At 31.0% G+C, this 19714-nt stretch overlaps 1 protein-coding gene across 5 annotated transcripts in view; it reads right to left on the bottom strand.

Annotated features, from left to right (window-relative positions):
• Window positions 1-1185: 1185 nt before the first annotated feature.
• The window catches only part of LOC145283596 (alpha-L-iduronidase-like), a 74413-nt gene continuing 55884 nt past the window's right edge, over window positions 1186-19714 (bottom strand). For 3 of the 5 annotated variants that reach the window (XM_080132528.1, XM_080132532.1, XM_080132531.1), the window contains exons 13-15: window positions 17955-18031; window positions 11644-11753; window positions 8670-9770 (exon numbers count right to left, since the gene is read on the bottom strand). In XM_080132528.1, coding sequence (XP_079988654.1) covers window positions 9664-9770; window positions 11644-11753; window positions 17955-18031 — 294 coding nt within the window. In that variant the 3' untranslated portion in view covers window positions 8670-9663. Of the gene's footprint in view, window positions 1347-8669; window positions 9771-11643; window positions 11754-17954; window positions 18032-19714 lie in introns of those variants that run through there. The other 2 variants (XR_013868642.1, XM_080132530.1) reach the window with 2 other exon arrangements.

Here is a 19714-nt window from a genome sequence, read left to right as displayed (position 1 = left end):
AAGTAAAAGTTAATAGGAAAATAAAAAATACTCAGCAATGTCCAATAATTAGTGTTGTAGATATCCAGTGAGTTTGAGGTTCGTATTTGGTAGATCCAATAAGAGATTCAAAAAAGTGTTTTTTGGAGTCTCTTTAAAAATATCCAGGGATGAAGAAAAATGACATACTCTTGTAGATGATCTACTTATAAATAAAGTATAAAGGTGTGTGTGTATATATATATATATATTAGGTTGTCCGGAAAATAATGGCCAATTTTAGAGAAAAAGGATTTATTAATCAAATAGGTGACACTAGACATTGAAATTAGTCAAAGTATGATCCTTGATCAGCCATGCATTTTTGCCATCTATCAACTAGATCATTTATGCCTCGTTGATAAAAATTCTTTGGCTTAGATGCTAAGAAATCTTTGAAAAAAGATTCAACCTCTGCATTAGATCTGAAAGTTTTGTTGCTTAAAAAGGCGGCTAAATGCTTGAAAAAATGGTAGTCCATGGGTGAAAGATCTGGAGAATAAGGAGGATGTGGTAAAGTTTCGTATCCCAAGTCTGTGAGTTTCTGCAGTGTCATTCTCGCAACATGAGGCCACGCATTATCGTGGAGCAGGATTGGACCACGCCTATTAACTAATGCAGGTCTCAATTTTTGTAAATGATGATGCATTTCTTCGAGTTGATTACAGTAAACCTCTGCCGTGATGCTCTGATTAGCATCCAGAAAGCTGTAATGAATGACACCAATTGCACACCACCAAACAGTCAGCATAATCTTCTGTTGGTGAAACTTTGGCTTTGGAAAATGTTTGGGTGGTTCATCACAAGCAAGCCATTGACCTGATTGTTTCCGATTATCATAAAGAATCCACTTTTCGTCACAGGTGACTATTCGGTCAAGAAATGGATCATTAATGTTTCGCAAAAAGAGCATCGAACACTCTTCAAAACGTCGAGCTTGTTGATTTTCATTGAGCCCATTTGTCGAGCTTTTTCACCTCGCCAAATTGCTTCAGATGGTCCGACACTGTTGAACTGCTGACACCGAGACATTTCCCTGACACTTTGCCGTAGGTTTTGCTCAACAATGGCTCTCAAATTTCCATTGTCAAGATAAGATGGCCGTCCTCTACCTTCTTCATCTTTAAGGCTCTCATCACCACTACGAAATTTCTGAAACCACCTTCGTACTGTTCTATCACTTGTGATGCCTTCTCTCAATGCCCTATTGATATTTGCAGTTGTTTGAGAAGCATTGTTACCAAGCTTAAACTCATGCAGGAAAAGTAATCGTAAGTCTTCTTTTCTCATATTCCAAATTATGGGCTCATTCGCTCATAAAACGTTTTCTGAAAGAAAAAAGTAAGAAATTATTAAAGAGCACATATAAATCAATAATCATGTTGATGTTTACCTGAAATATAATAAAAATCCTATGATTAAATCCAATTTCAAAACAGACTTCCTGAAATGGCCATTATTTTCCGGACAACCTAATATATATATATTAAACAGCTGTCCTGTTTTTTAAATCTCTGAAACAGCTACATGATCCCCGTTTTCTAATTACAAAATTTTAGTTAAGGTTTTCTCTTTCTATCCTCATGTAGTTAAATTCTGTTTTAAAATTGAAGACTTTTGCAAAATCGGCTTATGCAAATGCTAAGTCTTTTTATTTAACAGTTTTAGTAAATGCTTTTTTTTTTCTTCCTTATATAAATGAGTTCTGTTTTGTCATTATAAACATTTTTGAAGTCGGATTATGTAGGTGCTAAGTCTGCGATAGGTTAAAGTTAAAATATTTTCTTCCTTCTGGGAATTTAAATTGCATCCTTTATTTTTATTTTTGCATTTTTTTTTATTCAAAGCTTCTTTAGACTATATATTATATACTTTATTTATAATACAACTGAAAAGAATATTTTTCCCATATATATATTTATATAATATATATTGTTTTTGAAATATAATATGTGATAAGTGAATATTATATTTTAAAACCAATACATATGCTGCTCCCCATTTGCAAGTACCAAATTGGTCAAAGGGAAAATTATTCCCAACTTGCATTTAGATAAAAATATACTTTCGTATAAATAATTGAATTCATTTAAAAAGTATCACAAACAAAACAAATAAACAGCATCTATATAATATATATATATATTATAGATAAATAGCATCTATATAATATATATATAGATGCTATTTATTTGTATATATATATATATATATATATATATATATATATATATATATATATATATATATATATATTTAAACTGTAATTCAATGAATTTCAAAAAACTCTTATTGAAATGAAATGAAGTGGTTGAGTTTCATATCAAAGAATTTTTATTATTCTAAGCAAGACAAAGAATGTTTTAGAAAGTTTATCTCCTTAACCTATAGGGTTTCGATGTCTACCATCTCATCAGAGGAGTGAAAATATTAGCAAATAGTTATAAAGGTATGCACCCTATTTGCTAAAGTCAGTGAGACATGGAAAGTCAAAGTGAAAATAAATTTATCAATATAAATTTTTAAATAAATTTTTCACTTTGACTTTCACTTTGACTTTCCATGTCTCACTGACTTTAGCAAATAGGGTGCATACCTTTATAACTATTTGCTAATATTTTCACTCCTCTGATGAGATGGTAGACATCGAAACCCTATAGGTTAAGGAGATAAACTTTCTAAAACATTCTTTGTCTTGCTTAGAATAATAAAAATTCTTTGATATGAAACTCAACCACTTCATTTCATTTCAATAAGAGTTTTTTGAAATTCATTGAATTACAGTTTAATTTATTTGCTCTATCTTGAATATCGAGCAATTCTCGTTTAGATGGGATAACTTATAGAATATTACTGCCAGTAATATTTTGTAAACCTACAATCTCACGTTTACATAACCACTGATTGTTAAATAAAAACTACTCCGAAGTATATATATATATATATATATATCTTTTTTCTAGGTTCAAAAAAAAAATGGTGTAATGTAAGCAGCAAAGTATAAGGTATTTGCAGCTTCTCTCTTCCAATTTTTGGATTTTTTAATCATGTCCAAACACATTTTATTGCCTTTTGATGGATTGATTGTTGCTATTTATTTTGATGAGTTAAGAGCAAAATAGATTCACTAATAATTAAGTGATTGATTTTGTGCTATGAAACAGATACTGTGAAGAATTGTAAGTGTCAGCTGAAATAAAGAAATAAATTGTAAGGTGGTCAAGATTCATGAAATTTGGAATATAGACTTTTGTCATTCATTATATGCTCTGTAATTACATTGAGTTTCTAAAATAAGGATTGGTATATATTTAAAAAGGAAATATAATAGAATAAAGAATATATCCACAGAAATATACATATACATATATATATATATATATATATATATATATATATATATATATATACATATATATATATATATAACCAAACACTCAATGAATTGTTCATTCTATATAATGAACTTTTTTCTGATGGCATAATATTTATACTTGAAATATTGTTAAAGGATATCTTACATTGTGATTGACTTTGTGAATAAATAAACTTATGAAATATATTGAAATATATGTGAAACTGAAATTGTTTTTATTTATAGCATGGCTGAAGGATGTTTTCTTTGTTTTGTTTTAATATGCATCTTTTTTTTTTTCACAGAATACTGAATAGAAAGGATAAAAAAAAACGTAAAATTGAATTCTTTTTTTGTCATTTTATTAGTACAATAATCAACAAAGCAAAAATCACATAAATTAATGGAGTAGTTTTATTTTTATAATTTGATTTTCTTATTCAAAAATTATTGAATTCTCCTGTATTGATCAATGCCTCCGTTCAGTCTCAAGAGACAATGGATACCCCATGTGTAAGGGTAGCTGCACAAGTAATTGTGAGGTAAGGGTTGTGCAATCTCCTTCCACACCTCTCCTGAATCGGCACTGCTTGAGTCCAGTGGCAAGGAGAAGTCCAGGACGACTGGAAACAATGCAAAGAAGAGCAGGGAGCACAGACAGCACCTGGAATACCAAAATGGTCACCTGTTTAGTACTAACCAGGCTCAACATTGCTTAACTTCAGTGATCTAATAGGAATATATGTCAGCATGATTATTATGCCATATAGCAGTCATCAATAAAATAAAGATTTATTTTCTCTTGCAAATCAATATCCCTGCTGGGCAATTTGGTCACACATATGACCAATCAGTTTGCAGAACGCATTGATTCATCAAGGCCTGGAGGCCACTCAAAGATAAGGATTAATGGGTACTGTAATGGAACTTGATAAGTTAATTTATTTTAAAGGATGGCTCTTCAAGAACTTGTTTACATTGGAGTTGAAAACGACTGTCATAGTCAACCGGGAAGCAGATCTGTGGTATTGTGTTCCACAGATGAGCAGCTTTAAAAAAAAAAAAAAAAAAAAAAAAACTGCTGATAGAATTTTCACTTAGATTTAGGCACAGACAGAGAGTAAGGGAAATTTCTGATAGTTGTAGGTAGTCGAGTGTTTGTCATGAAAGACTTACCAGGGAAACCATAGAGTGAAGCTTAGTTGAGCACCTGCCATGAAAATAATGATAGAGCAGAGGGAAGCTTGCAATGTCTTTCTATGAGACAGAGGCTACAGAAAGAAGAAAAGGACATCACCCACCAAATTATGAAGACAGTTTTGTATTCTGTCGAGGCAGGAAAGGATGCTCTGAGTAGCTTCTCCTCAGATGTGGCAACAGTACTCTACCCTGAAACATACTTGGCTCTTATACAAGTAGAGGATTGCATCAGCACTAAGATATCTACTGGAGCGGTAGAATGATCCAACCATTTTACCAGCAAGGGATTTGATGTATGTGTTCCAATTCAGATCAGGAGTGAAGGTCTGTCCCAGAAGCTTGTCAAAACATGGTGATGGTTAACTAGTATCTTATGACTTATATATATTTATAATGAATTTGTCACCAAAAAAACAAAGGATGTTTATTCTGTGAGACGTTTTTGAAGTATATGTTTATCGCTTCCATTACATTATAAATAAAAGAATTCACTCTTTGTTATCAACACACACACACATGATGCAAAACCTTCTTGTCTCTAAATGATTCAGAAATTGGTTAGAACAAAACGTCTGTCAATGTAGCATTGTATAGGGAAGTTCTTTGATCTTCACTTGATTGAAAACAGTTGAGTCTCTTGCCGATACATTGTAAGCAGTTTCTCAATGGATTGTGACATCTCTCAATTAAAGCAATTATTAAGAACAACAAATAACTTCATTATTTGCTCTGGGATTTGATTTACTTTGCATCTACATGAACATCCAACCCTCATAAGAGTTGATAGAAGCCCCTCAAAAAACAGATGTTTATTAATTAAACCCAAAAAGCAGAAACAACCTTCCTTTATCACATACTTCCTTCCATGGCATAGCTTCTTGTACACATCAAGTTATTCTCTAATTTTAAATTTATTTGTCTTATTTATTCTAACTGTACATGAAAATTTACATTGCTCGGCACTGTTTTTAAACAACCATGTTTAGTATCCCTACACAAGCATGGAATGGAGAATGAGAACCATGTAATCCATAAACACTAAAAAGTCAAAATGCCTAAAAAGTGACAAGATGCGATCAACACACAAAAACAGATTTGAGAATAGAAACACTAGAATAATGCAACAATAATGAAAATGAAGACATTCATCTGACCATATTAATGCTCTGAATCAATAATCTGAAAGAAAGTAGAAAGTTGACCTTGGCTTTACTTTCAGCAGCCTTGTAACTCTCTCTTTTCCCTTATTTTTCCGATAGTCCTCACATTCCATGAGCAATGTTTCTGATAAAGAGTAAGGGATTGCTGTCTAACACTTATTGTTAGTTAATTTTTAACCTTGAAATAATATTTTTTTATATTTTTCTTATTTAGCTCCTTACATCAAGTGGTTTCATGCTTTGTATGGATTGATTTCCATAAAAAAAAACATCATTAAACTAATTTCAGTCATTCTTCACATTTGATTTCAAATAGTCATCTTTGTTGTTGTAGGCATTAAATAGACTACATACATGTAACAAACAGAAATGTCACTTGCAGCAAAACAAAATGCTCACAATGTCTCCTAACAAAATCTTCACTCAACTTTCAGAGAAATGTCATTAGAATTGAAGTGGAACTAAAAAGAAAAGCAAAAACGTACATTCCATGAAATCTGTACAATTTTTGCAAAAAATTCCATGAAATCTGTACAATTTTTGCAAAAAATTCCATGAAATCTGTACAATTTTTGTGAAAAATTCCATGAAATCTGTACAATTTTTGCAAAAAATTCCATGAAATCTGTACAATTTTTGCAAAAAATTGCATGAAATCTGTACAATTTTTGTGAAAAATTCCAAGAATTAACAGATTTCTCCCGTGTGCAAAGTAAAAAGTTCTTTAAAACAATTTTGTGCAAGCAAAAGGAATTTGTTTCTCAGATAACAGAAGACTATCAAAAGCAGAAACATTGGTACTTGTACAGTTTAATCAAGACATTTAAAAATGAAAATATTAAAGATTATATTGTACGTATCCGTTTTGGGCTGAAGATCTTTGAAAAAATTTTCATTAAATTTGATAGAGTAGTTTTTTTTTACAGTGGAGAAACACATTCTTATGAGAGCGCATTGAAGTCAGCCATTATAGAATTTGTTGAACACATCACAGGGAGATGACTCCATGTAAAGTGCCGATACTTCCTCCCCATCTTTAATTCTAGCTTTTCTTCCTAAAAATCGAACCTTTTGCTCGGTATCATAACAAATTGTTTTTTCGCTGTAAAAAAAAACTACTTGATGAAATTAAGTGAAATTTTTTTCGGAGAACTTTGTTCCATAACACATAGATGCAATATAACCTTTTCTCAATATCTTCATTTTTTTAATGTCTTGATTAAACTGTACAAGTACCGAAACATTATATCAAAGAAATAGTTGGCAATTTTAAAGAAAGAAAACTTTTGTTTTTGACAGTGATGTTCATCATCTTAACACCATTTGTTGATTTTCATATTTTTATAATTGAATAAAAATGTTTAAATATTCATTCAAATCAGATCTATTTTTAGTTTTCAAAAAGACTTTTTTACATATAACATTTTCAAATCAAAACATTTGCACTTATTAAGGTATTCCAGTATTATGAACCCATCCTAAGGCAAGATATATATATATATATATATATATATATATATATATATATATATATATATATATATATATATGGAAGATATTTATTAAGACAAATATTAAAAATTTAAATCTTTACATTTAATGTTTTGTTAAATTTTCTCTTTTGTTTTCTCAATATTTTATTTTAATAAGAGAAATTACATTTTTCTCCAAATAAATAAAAATAAATGATGCTTGAAGTATCAATCCAACCATTATTGCAAAAATGTTATCATTGAAGTCTTAAATTCAGTTTTTTGTTCTGGTCACTCCTCCGTGTGTCAGTACATTAACATTAACTGTATCTTATATATCAAAAATATTTCATCTCAACAAAGAAAAAAAAACTAATTCCATGCCTGATGGAAATATACATTGAGGAAACTAACTTTATTTAAAATTATTAAAATAAATAAATGCTTATTTAAAAAAAAAAATTCTGCGTTATATTTCTAAATTGTAAGACAAATTTACACAACGCTTATATCTGAAAAAAAAAAAATCTCTAAAAATATACATATTTGCATCTTATTCAAATTAAATCAATGTTTCAATATATATCCTTGACATTAATCTTGCATTGCCAACAGTTCTAACATTTCAAAATACAGCCGCTGAAAACAACGTGCGGATCTTTACAAACAGACTTTTCTTTCTCCAACTTTACAACATGGCAAGAAAGAAGAAAAGAAAAAGAAAAAAAACACACTGAAGATGGAGTATACCTCTGAAATATATTTGTCATAAATTCCAAACAAGTAAAATATTTGTTTATTTTCCTTTTCCTCATATTATGCTGTGATTTGACTCTCAAGTGCACGTGATGAATATTTTATATTATATTTGTATCTTATTTATGGCATATAACAGCTTTTTTTTTAAATTTAAAATTCATAAGTTGCTTAAAAAAAAGTTTCCATTCTTCAAAGCATGCCACAGAAGAAGAAGAAGAAGAAGAAGAAGAAGAAGAAATGCTTCAATCACACCTTCCATGACAAGAAAACACCACAATATAAAAGGATTATAAAAAAATAGCAGTAAATTTTACTAATATGAAATATCCCCTGTCTCTGAGAAGGTTATTCTAACTGAAAAAAAAAAAAATGTAAGAACTAAGTAAAAAAAAATTATTTGTATTTTATCAGTGGCTTATAAGATCTTTTTCCTTGATTTTTTAAATATATATAAATTGTAAACAAAATTCAATTCAAACGGCTTGGAATATTTTAAGCATGGTAGTCAGTAAAGTAAATGTGTTACTGTGGTCACTCTTGCTACTTTGCATTTAAAGAGAAAAGAAATGAGAGTTGTCATGTTTCTCATAAAGAACACTGTTAACTATTTCCAAATCCCTCTCTAATTTAACATGTGATCATGTTTCAACCAATCACATCCTTACCCCTGTTTTCATTTTTACAAATAAAATAAACATAACACAGTTTTAGAAAAACAAATGTATTTCTTTATTCAGTTTTTCTGTTTATACAAAATGCTGCATATTTTTGTATGTAGTGTCTATTTCACCAGTCAACTATCTTAGGGTTGTAATAACAGAGAGAGGGAACAGAGGTTGGAGCCATAACCACAGTGTGATGGTTGGAACATTTGTATAACTCTTAATAGCTTCCTTGAAATCTCCACTGGAAAGCTTTGGACTTGGTCAGCATTAGCAAAATGGTTGGAGAGATTAGAAAGGAAGCGAAAGAAAAAAAAAATTAAACAATCAACAATCTGATGCCGTCAGAATGACAGTTTGTCACTTTCAGTGACATCATGCAATCTCGTTTCTTTCGTGAAGCTGAACACCGATAGCTTCATCTGTGTTCTAAATGAGGTGATGAAACCCTGAATCAATCAGGTAGCTGCAAATTGACTGTACATGTGGCAGAAAAACTTGACACCCTGCCCTACCAACAAGAAAACCCAGGCCTGGCAGTCAAAGCAGCTTGTCGAATATACTTAACTTTACATTTGGACTCCCAACTCGCCTGACTGCAACTGCCTCAGCTTCTTTGTATAGGACACAGTGGAATGAAGCACCAACAGATTCAGTAGCATTATAAAACACAAATTAAAAGCTAGGATTATCAGCTTATTTTTTTATAAACAGCAATCATTTTTATAGCCACACCTTGTGTATAGATTTAATGCATGCGTATGACCCTTTTTTTTTTTTACAGATTTTTTTAATAATTATTTTCTGTTGACCTGAGACCAAATTTTCAGAAAAGTGTCTGATTTTTATGTTGATTTACTTAACTTTCCTTTATCATTCATGTCTACCAAATATTTTTTTTGTGTTTTTCACTCAAGATCTTTCCTGTTTTCACAGGAAAAATCCAACTTTGGCACATTTGTTGATATAACAAGAACCTACCAAGAATGGTCTACGAGATGAGAATGGCATGCTTCGATATCAGATGTTCATATTCATTAAGAATAGTGAAAAGGAGATGAAAAATGACCAGATCGATGCCAATAATCAACAGCTTTCACGCGATAGTATCCCCGTACAGACTCAATTCCAGTAAATTGTCCTGCTGTAATACAAAAATAAAAATACTGTAAAATATTTCAAAGTGAACTGAAGATAAAAGCATTTCAGTGAAATATGTGCATATGTGTGAGTTTAGTGTTTGTAGACTGAACAACTAATGTTCAGGAGAGATAGGTAACAGTTAAATGGTTAATCAGGTCATCAATACAAGTATTTCCAGAAATTTAAAATTAAAAAAAAATAACACTGGTATGCACCTATGGTTCTTACTAACAGGGAGACTCGATGTTGCCCAGGATTAAATGAGGATCTATTGTTATTGAAGTCGCCTATTTTTTAATCAAATACTCAAGTTGAGGATCAACTACGGTGCCCTGGGAAAAAGCTTCACATGCCTCTCCATAATGACTAAATCCAAAATACATTGTAGTCTACAGTGCATTTTAGAGAACGTACTGTTGATTTTATAAAATTATTTGTATATGGTTTGAATTAAAGTTTAAAATGCAAAAGTCAAATTTCATGGTTCAATTGTGTTCTAAACAGAAACATTCATTTCGAATGTGTTCCTGTCTTATCAAACAACCTACTGTTAATTTTATATGCCGGGCCTTTCTGCTTGTTCAGTGATAAAACTTCTCAAATGCACTTATAATGTTAGGCTGTATAAGGATGTTAATATTGGTAAAAATCAGACTGTTCCTTTAATTTGATTTTTTGATTATTGATTTTCAATATTTATCAGAGGCATTTCAACACATAACCTATTTAAGAACATTTCCATACACTTAAAGTACATTTGTGTGAAATTTCAAAATTGGCCCAGCTATTTCAGAGTCCATAGCGAATCAACTCTTTCTCTCACACATATACACAGACAGACAGTGTATTTTATATATAAGTAGAGATATAAAAATTAAAAAAAAAAAAAAACAATAATCTGAAAATTATTTATACAATTTAAATTACCACATATCATAAAAAATCCAATCAATTTTATAACATTTTTTAAATATATAAAATTCTTCATTGAATTACCTTTGTAAATGATGAACATTTTCTTCCAAGAAATTAATTATGAGAAAATACAAAAGTCGGGGAGATGTCCACAATGAGTAAAATTAAAATAAACCAAACTCCTGGGCAACGCCAGGTAGGTACAGCTAGTTGAACAATGATTGTTGATTTGCAACACAAAATAGATTTTAATAAAAGAAAAACAAGAAGATATTTTAGATGTAAATTACTGTAAAGATTATTATAAAAAGTTAAAATAAATCCCGGAGCCAATAAGCGAGTTATGTGTTGTTCTTTTTGTTTCTAGTAATTCTACAGCAAAGAGAACAAGAACATTTCTACAATTACTATGGTCACCATGATTGAGAGACAACAAAATACCATAGAGAGCATACCAGTTGAGTGTGTGTGAGTCCTCAAATATTTTATATTAACCAGCTCGAATTAAGACTGAGAGGTAAACTTTTGTGATTTCTACGTTTTTCGTGACTCAATAAATCATTTAGCACAATCAAACAATAAAGATATACTATTATATTTTTAACTGTGTTCATCGTTATTATTTTCAGCATAGCAATGATATACAACATTACGTTTCAGAATTAAATAACCCAAAAATATTTGTCATGAAACCGAGAAACCAAATCCGTTTGTTTCCATTTATAGCTCTTTTTTTTTAAGGGGGCAGCACTATCCTTCCCTAATATTTTTTTAAAGATTGACATTTTAGAGTTTTTAGGAGGTGCCCTTATTTTATCCTTCAAAAGCATCATTCTCATCTTTTTTCTTTTTAAGTGGCAGCTCTTATACCAGAAAGTTTTAAAGAGCAACACTTATCTTAGGTTCAATTTATTTTAGAAAATTTACTTTCATGAATTAAAATATCACATTTCTCTTACCAATAGGAGCAAACACAAAAGCTGTTACTGTACTGTTCAAATTGTTGATCCTTTTGTAATCTGATGATGAATCATTTGGGGAAAATTGAACTTCATAAGTCAAAAGGCATCTGAAAGAAGAATTTCAAATGAATGTGTCGGTGAGTACTGAGGTAGTTTTATCAGGTCTTGTGGAGTTTAAGGAATGACTGAGTTTTCTATGTTCTTTACCAGAGTTGGTCAAAGGTCAAAAAGATTCCAGATGGACCCAATCAGAGAAAGTTCCACAATCAGATCAAACAAATTCTTTTAATTAAAATCATTGCTTGATGATAGATGTGTGATACTCAGAATTAAATTTCGTTAATAATCAAAGATATTTAATAATGCAACTTATCTGTGGAATACATCCAATTCAACTGCTGTAGCTAAAAACACTTTGAATTTAGATGCTTTTGGAAAATGCTCAAAATAGTATTTTCAATCAAAAAAGCAAATATATATTTCTGGGCAGCAAGATGCTACAACCTATCCAGAAAAATGATAAAGAATAGTTTCTTTTTTTTATATTTAAGATAATAGCTTAAATTTTTTTTTTTTTTTTTTTTTTTTTTACAAAGGTATTACCACTTATCAAGGCCACTCGAGGATAAGGGTTAAAAAGTGTACAGTAGAAATTGGACAATATAGTAATTGTTAGTAATGGAAATTCGGTAAGTTTGTTAACTTATATGGAATGGCTAATCAAAAAATTGTTTACATTAGACTTGAAGACAACCATATTGTAGTCAGCTGGAAAGCAGGAAAACGGAAGACAATTCTATAGGCGTGCAGTTCTAAGAAAGAAGATTTGTTCATGGAATCTACGTTTAGGTTTAGGCACAGATAAAGAGTGGGGGAAATTATTGATAGTATTTTCTGCTAGACGGGTGTTTCTTGTGAAAGTTTGGTGAGGGGGAACCATAGATTGGAGCTCAATTGAGCACTTGCCATGAAAATAACGATAAAGCAGAGACAAACTCACAACATCTCTTCTGTGAGAAAGAGGTTGCAGGGAAGAGACAAAGACATCCCCTACGAGGCTACGAAGTCTATTTTGAACTCCATCAAGGTGGGATAAGTCCTTTCTAGCAGCTCCTGACCAGATATGGAAACAGTACTCCATCCTTGTAATAGGTTTTCTCGTGCAAAAATGTGTCGATTCTTTCTGGCAAGTTCATTTTGAATATATATTGTTTTTTGTTTTTTTATAATAGCTTTTTCTCGTCCATAAATGTTGTTTATTATATTTTCCAAGTTGATAGCATAAACAGATTAGGAAATTGTATTCATTTTCAGTTCATGAGAGGGGAATCTTTCACCATACCTTCCCTTAAACATGCCAAATGGACTTTTATTAGCTTAAATCTACAGCACAATCATGTTGACACACCGGTTCTCACCAAATAACCGAAGGTTAAGCAATTTTTAGCCTGGCCAGTACCAGATGGGTGGCCATTTGTATGTACCTTTTGGGAAGGTTGGGCACGGGGCCAGCACCCTCACTTTGAAAAAAGAATTCCTCACTACAAAAACATCTTCAAAGTTGTGGATGGTTTATGCCCCTCCAGGGGTTCAAGGCTATGGTGGTAGCGATGGATGATAGCTTAATACAAATCTCCTCTAATATAACATGGTTGATTTTTGGGGAAAAATGGTGATATTAATGATTTTGAATAGAATTGGGTATCAAATAGTTTTAGTACTGTGATCAACCCTGAAACAGATTTGAGAAAACAAACAATTTCATTTTCTATGTTTGTTCAAAAACAATAGAAGTAATTAAATAATTAAGATGGTGGTCGGCAGATGAAATCTAAAAAAGGTTCTCTACTTAAAGTAGACCAAGGTGCTGAAATAACTAATAGGATTAAATCTAATGGGATAGTGAAAATGGAATTATGATTACAATTATCAACTCTAAATTGACCACTTGAGATTAAAATCAGGTGAGAAATAAGCAAATCAGAGAACAAGTAGGATAATTGAGGCAGAGTGGCAAGAAGGAATGAAATAGTCCAATGTAAATCTCTTTAATGTATGTGTGCCATGATAAAGGAGATATTTATTCACTGCGATATAACTTCAAAAACAACAGATTTAGATTTTAATAATTACAATCTGTTAAAATCAAATTAACATTAAATAATTTTAAATGAAGTATCTAAATAAAAATGCTACAAAAACAAATGAAAAATATAAAAAGAAATATTTGGTCATTTAACTCTTTATGAACTGAAATATGATTAAAAAATATTTATTGTTAATTTTAATTCTCTTCAAACTGGAAAAAAATGAAGTTTAAGGGTTAAACTACCACTGAAAATGTTTGCATTTCATAAAATTACCATTAGTGCTTCAAAAAGTGTATTTATGACAACATATGAAATTCTTCACTCTCTGAGACAGAAGGCAGTATACTGAATGTAAGCAATGGACAGTTGCAATCTGGAGGTATCTGACATCTATCCAGATACTGAACTTATATGTACAAGGCGTGTTTGAATCAATTTCCACTTTATTTATGCCTTTATATTCATTTATTTATGATTTAATGAATTATTTCAACCAGGTCATAAAGTGTTAATGTGCCCTGTTTGGTTTGGTTTCATTATCTGTGGGACACTTGGGTTCTTGCAAGGGTAAAAATGTCAATGAATAAATAAACGACTTGATAGTTAACAAAATAAAAAACAAATATAAAAAGGGTAAGATAAAAAAAAATTGAATAACGCGTTTAGTATATAAATTTAAAAAGTCTCCCACTCCTACACACATACACAAAAACATAAATAAACTAGATAAATAAAATAATTTTTCTTCTATTTGCCGCAGAAATATTTATTCACTGCAATATAACTTCAAACACAATTATCATTTCACATGGTTTTTAGTTCGGCATTAAATAACCTGAAAAGGGTTGATATGCTGTAAAACAGAAACAACCAACCAGCAGGGTTTTTAGGGGATTTAACAAACAGAATTTTCCTCCAAATATATTATGGAACAGGGTCAAACACATTGGATCACTATGTAGTTTTAACTTATCAAATAAGATTTACTATTGTTAAAACAAATGTTTATATACATAGTCTACATTGCACTGTAGAGAATCTACTGACAATTTAATAAAATTATCTGTAAATCATGGCTTCACTTAAAGTTTACAGTATCATGGTTCAATTGTGCTCAAAACAGAAACATTCATTGTGAACGCGCCCCTGTCTTATCAAAGAACCAATTGTTGATTTTATGAAATGAGTTTTACATAATCACTTGAATTAAAGTTAAACATACAAAAGTCAAGTATCATGGTTCAGTTGTGCTCTAAAAAGAAACATTAATTTTTAATGTGCCCCTGTCTTATAAAAGAATCTGTAGTTGATTTTATAGGCTTGGCTTTTTTTGCTTGCGCAGTGATAAAACTTCTCAAATGTTCTTGTGATGTTAGGTTGTATAAAAGTGTTAACTTTCATCAAAATTTGACTTGCTTCTTTAATCGGATCTTTTCAATTATCGATTTTTGATACTTAGCAAATACATTCCAATACGAACCCAGATAAGAACACTCCCAGACAAATCAGGTACCTTCATGTGAATTTTTAAAAAAATCAGCCCAGCCATTTCCAAGTCTACAGATAAGACAAGATGAGAATCTAATCAATTACATCATCTTAAGAAGCACATTATCAACAATTGTTAACCAATGAATCATTATATTATACAAACTTTGATAAGCTCACATTCTGACATGAAGGCCAGCCATCATACTAATACCTGAATACACTGTGGGAAAAATAACTTTTTGTTTGATTTCTTGTCAGATGTTTTTTTATATTTCTTACCAGTTAAATCACATTTTCTTTTGTTCCCATATATTTATCTAAAAAAAAAAAAAAAAAATTTTTTTTTTTAAATTATTCCATCTTGTGCCTTAAAAATAAATGCCTTGCATTTTTCATTGATTACTTGAGTGCATAATGAGAAAGGATCTATCTTTGTCTTTTTATTTTCTCTTTTCAACCTGTTGTCCACTTATGCCATAAGTTCACAAAAATACATTAACCATTTTTTTTGTTTTCTTTACTCTGATTCAGTTCTTATTCTTTACTAACTGAATATACCCGTCATTATAAGGTCATAACATACTGCTGAGTGGTGGGTTTAGTCACATACTATTTAAGATACACTGAATATCCTAACTTAGGAAAATGGTAACAGGATTAAGAAAGTGAACCATATGTCGTATTTATGGAAGCATAAAACATATCAATCGTCATGTATGAAAATCAAGCAGGTAAGGGGAAATAACTCATAGCTTAAATAAAGCTTACTTCCAATTTTAATAATTGGAAGTGAATTAAATCAAGTTTAATATTCATAAATAGAACAATTAAAACAACTCTATTGCTGTAAACTGGAAATAACAGAGCTAATTAATAAAATAGATTTTTTTAATGTAATATGTAAATCAGGTGACTACTGTTACATAGATTTCATTTGAATAAATAATTCAAATAGAAATGATGATGGAATAAAAAATGTATAAAAGTCAGTTTTCAGTATGAAAATTTGTGAAACAGTGCATCTCTTGTATATATTAATCTAATTGTGAACAAACATATAAACAAACAGGAATAAGACTTTTTATAATCGATGAGAACGTCTGATTAGTCCAACAGAGACGTGAGCAGACAAGTAATTGGTCATAAATCTCATTGAAACGTTCCAAGATCTCCAATTCTTTAATAAATCCAAAGCAGAAAATATGTAACGAGAAAGACACAAATGATAGTAATGCATTTGCATAAACTTTGGTTACGCATTAAAAAAAAAAAATTGTTTGTCAATAAAGACCGCAAACATCACAGATGATGCTATGGCTTGCGTATAAATTTTTTTAAGAGTTGCGCAATCTCAAACCACACCTCTCCTGAGCTGGCACTGTTTCGCATAAGGTTTTTATCTACCTCCACATCAAGGAAGGAAATTACCCCTGACCAACCAGACAAGCAGCAAAATCTCACCCCTACACAGTAGAAATCCCCAGATGCCAGAAAGCTTTCTACTCTAATAGTTTATTCCCTAGAACTAACAGAGTTTGGAATTCCCTTTTGGATTCCTGCTTCCCTGACTGTACTGACATGCAGAAGTTCAAATGTAATCTTAACAGACAGCTTGCTGCTCAACTCCCTACATAGTAGCCCCTACATCAAAGTGTTTATTTGGGGTCAAAATGCAACAATTTTTTTTTTTTTAATTCAAAATAACCAGCATTTATGATAATAAAATTGTCTCCTGAGTACAACAGAAACACAGAATCAAAGGTGATCGGTTAACATCTTGATAAAAAAATTACATACAAAACTAAGGTACAGATTTATTTCTCAGCACAGTTTTTTTTTTTATTGTTGCTGTCAAGTCACAAATATTATATGGAGCGATTGAAAGTTGAATAATGAAAAATACTATGGCATGATTGAAAACTTCCACATATTACCCATTCAGAATAACAACTAACCTGAAAGTTGCGAGGCTGCTGAAATTAAACCCAAGGTCCACATTCTATTCTCCCTCAATATGGATGGCTTGCGTTATGTGGATGCCAGTTTTGTCCCTATTTCTTTGTCTCTCCATTAGAGCTAAGTTAGACACAAGATCGGTTTTTTATGTGCAGAAAATACAGCTCCCAAAAGGAGGTACTGGATTGGGATAAAAATAAAAACCGCTTCAGTCTAGAAGCATTCCTCCTCCACTGACTAAGGACAAAGCAGATACTACACTTTGAACCCAACCTGAAATCCAAGATGTCTGATTATTACTAACATCTCAATCATGAAACAAATAATACTAGTTTGCATGCTACTAGTAAAAGTTAAAAAAGCAGACAAGATCTGACACTGAATTGTATGATATGCCAGAATATTCACAACACTCGTCTAGCTACAACCATTGTTAACAATTTCCCCTGCTCTCTATCTGAAAACTAAATGAAAATTGCACAAGCAAAGTTTATTTCCTAGAACTGCCTAACTGTGGAACACAATACCACTGGGGTGCCGTCTATGGTCACTTTCAAGTCGAATATAAACAAATTCTAGCTGAGCAGTTCTTTTAAATAATCAAATTCTACCAATGTCCACCACTACCAGTCATCAGTACTGTCTCATCAGCCACCTGACATTCATTAACCTTTATTTTTTAATGGCCTTTGAGTCTTGATTTCCTTGTAAAAAAAAAAAAAGTTATGGTATGTGATTATAAATATTGACTTTTAATGAAACAGAACTTACTTGCTGCCAATGATTCGGTCGGACCAAACAAGCAAAACTTGATTTCTTGTAATGTTCAAGACTCTCACTGAAATTACCTGTAGGAAAGAAAAACAAAGAATGGCGTGACAACGGTCATGGAAGTATTTCTTTCATTAGCAAGAACTCAGAGTCGTTTAAACGTACAGTTAATTTGCATGTCAGTGGGAAGAAAGAAATACAAATGTTCTTTTTTTTGCACAAACATTTAACAGTATTTAACAGTATTCAGCAGTTCAAAGGCAAACTTTAATTTCAACACTTCAACAACATTTTGAATTTGTTTAGTAATTTATTTATAATTTATTTAGTAATTTATTTCATAAATACTAAGAACTTTCTTTAATATTTTGAAACGTTTCATTCATCTATTTACCAGCATATCAAATAATTTGTGTTGGATTATTTGGATTATTCAGACGACTGTTCTCATCTCGAGTGTTATTCTCACAACATTTTGGCTGAAGTAACCTTAAATCTTTCTTAGTACTATCTTGTCAAACTCGGGGGTCGGCATGAAATTTTGAGTGGAACCCTTTATTTAATCCATTGAGGAAGAATGCTCTCATTCCATCAACCATGAAGGTTAAACCTTCAACCTCCAGAAGAGTGTCATTTACAACTGAATTTTACCTAGTATTTTATTCCGTTATGACATGGAGGTTACATTGAGTGAAACATTGTGGAAATAAAACTCAAGATGAGAACAGTAGTTCAAACAATCAAAAATTATCAATCCTCATCTCAAGAATTCAGAAACATAATTTTTGTGTTATTTAATGCCAAATCTATCTATCTATTGGGTACAATTTATCTGATACAAGTTGCTATTTTACCCATAGCTGGAGAGAGAATGTTAATATTTTTCTCAATAATATTGCAGTGAATTTATAATACAACTGGATTTAAATACCACTTTTCCGATTCCATGGACATTGTCATTATCTATTATACAACTTGTGATCACCACGTTTAATGACTTTTAATTTCCATCACTATTTATGTAACAATATACTTCTCTCTTCTTTCTTTCAGAACTTTTTGCAACATTTAAAAATGCTCTTTCATTTCAAAATTGTTTAACTGCCATTAACCTTCTAAGTAGGGATGACAACAAATTAATATTTATTTGCAAAAAAATTGTCAAAAATCTGCAAAACAAACTAATATTTGCTCAAATTTGCATAGTGGAATAATTTGCCCTGTCACTGCTGTGAGAAACAGACAAAATTAGTGGAGAAAATTTGGCAGCCATTCTGGAAGCTAATCGGTTCAATATAACTATGAACTCAATCTTAAAGCTCAATATTATCTACCTACATCTCTCTCCAATGATTTTTAAATTGCCTGATAATCACTGTCAGCTAGGGTTTAATTCTGTTATAAGCAAAAATAAAGGGAAATAACTCTAAAACAATAAGGTTGTCTCTCTTGAGGAAGATGGGCGACAGAATGAACTAAGATGACTTGCATTATTTACAATTATTGTTCTTGTAAAGTTATCGTTTTTTTTTCTATTGTTAATAGTTTCATGCTCATATGAAGTGTTTTTGCTAATTCTCAACACCAGCAAGAAATGACATTCTTATGAACACAAGTTCATTGCTTTGTAATTTGTTAGTTTTTTTCTTTAATCAACAAACCAATAAATTTCTTCTAAAAAATTAAACACAAAAATAAAATCAAGTTCTTTATCATCATCATCATCATCATTTCGTTTATCAACATCTCCCTGGAAAGGG

Source organism: Euprymna scolopes, chromosome 8, assembly GCF_053919585.1.
Source record: "Euprymna scolopes isolate OS-2025 chromosome 8, ASM5391958v1, whole genome shotgun sequence".
Classification (NCBI taxonomy): domain Eukaryota; kingdom Metazoa; phylum Mollusca; class Cephalopoda; order Sepiida; family Sepiolidae; genus Euprymna; species Euprymna scolopes.
Note: the sequence above shows the minus strand (reverse complement) of the source record. Positions and strands in the feature narration are given on the sequence as shown.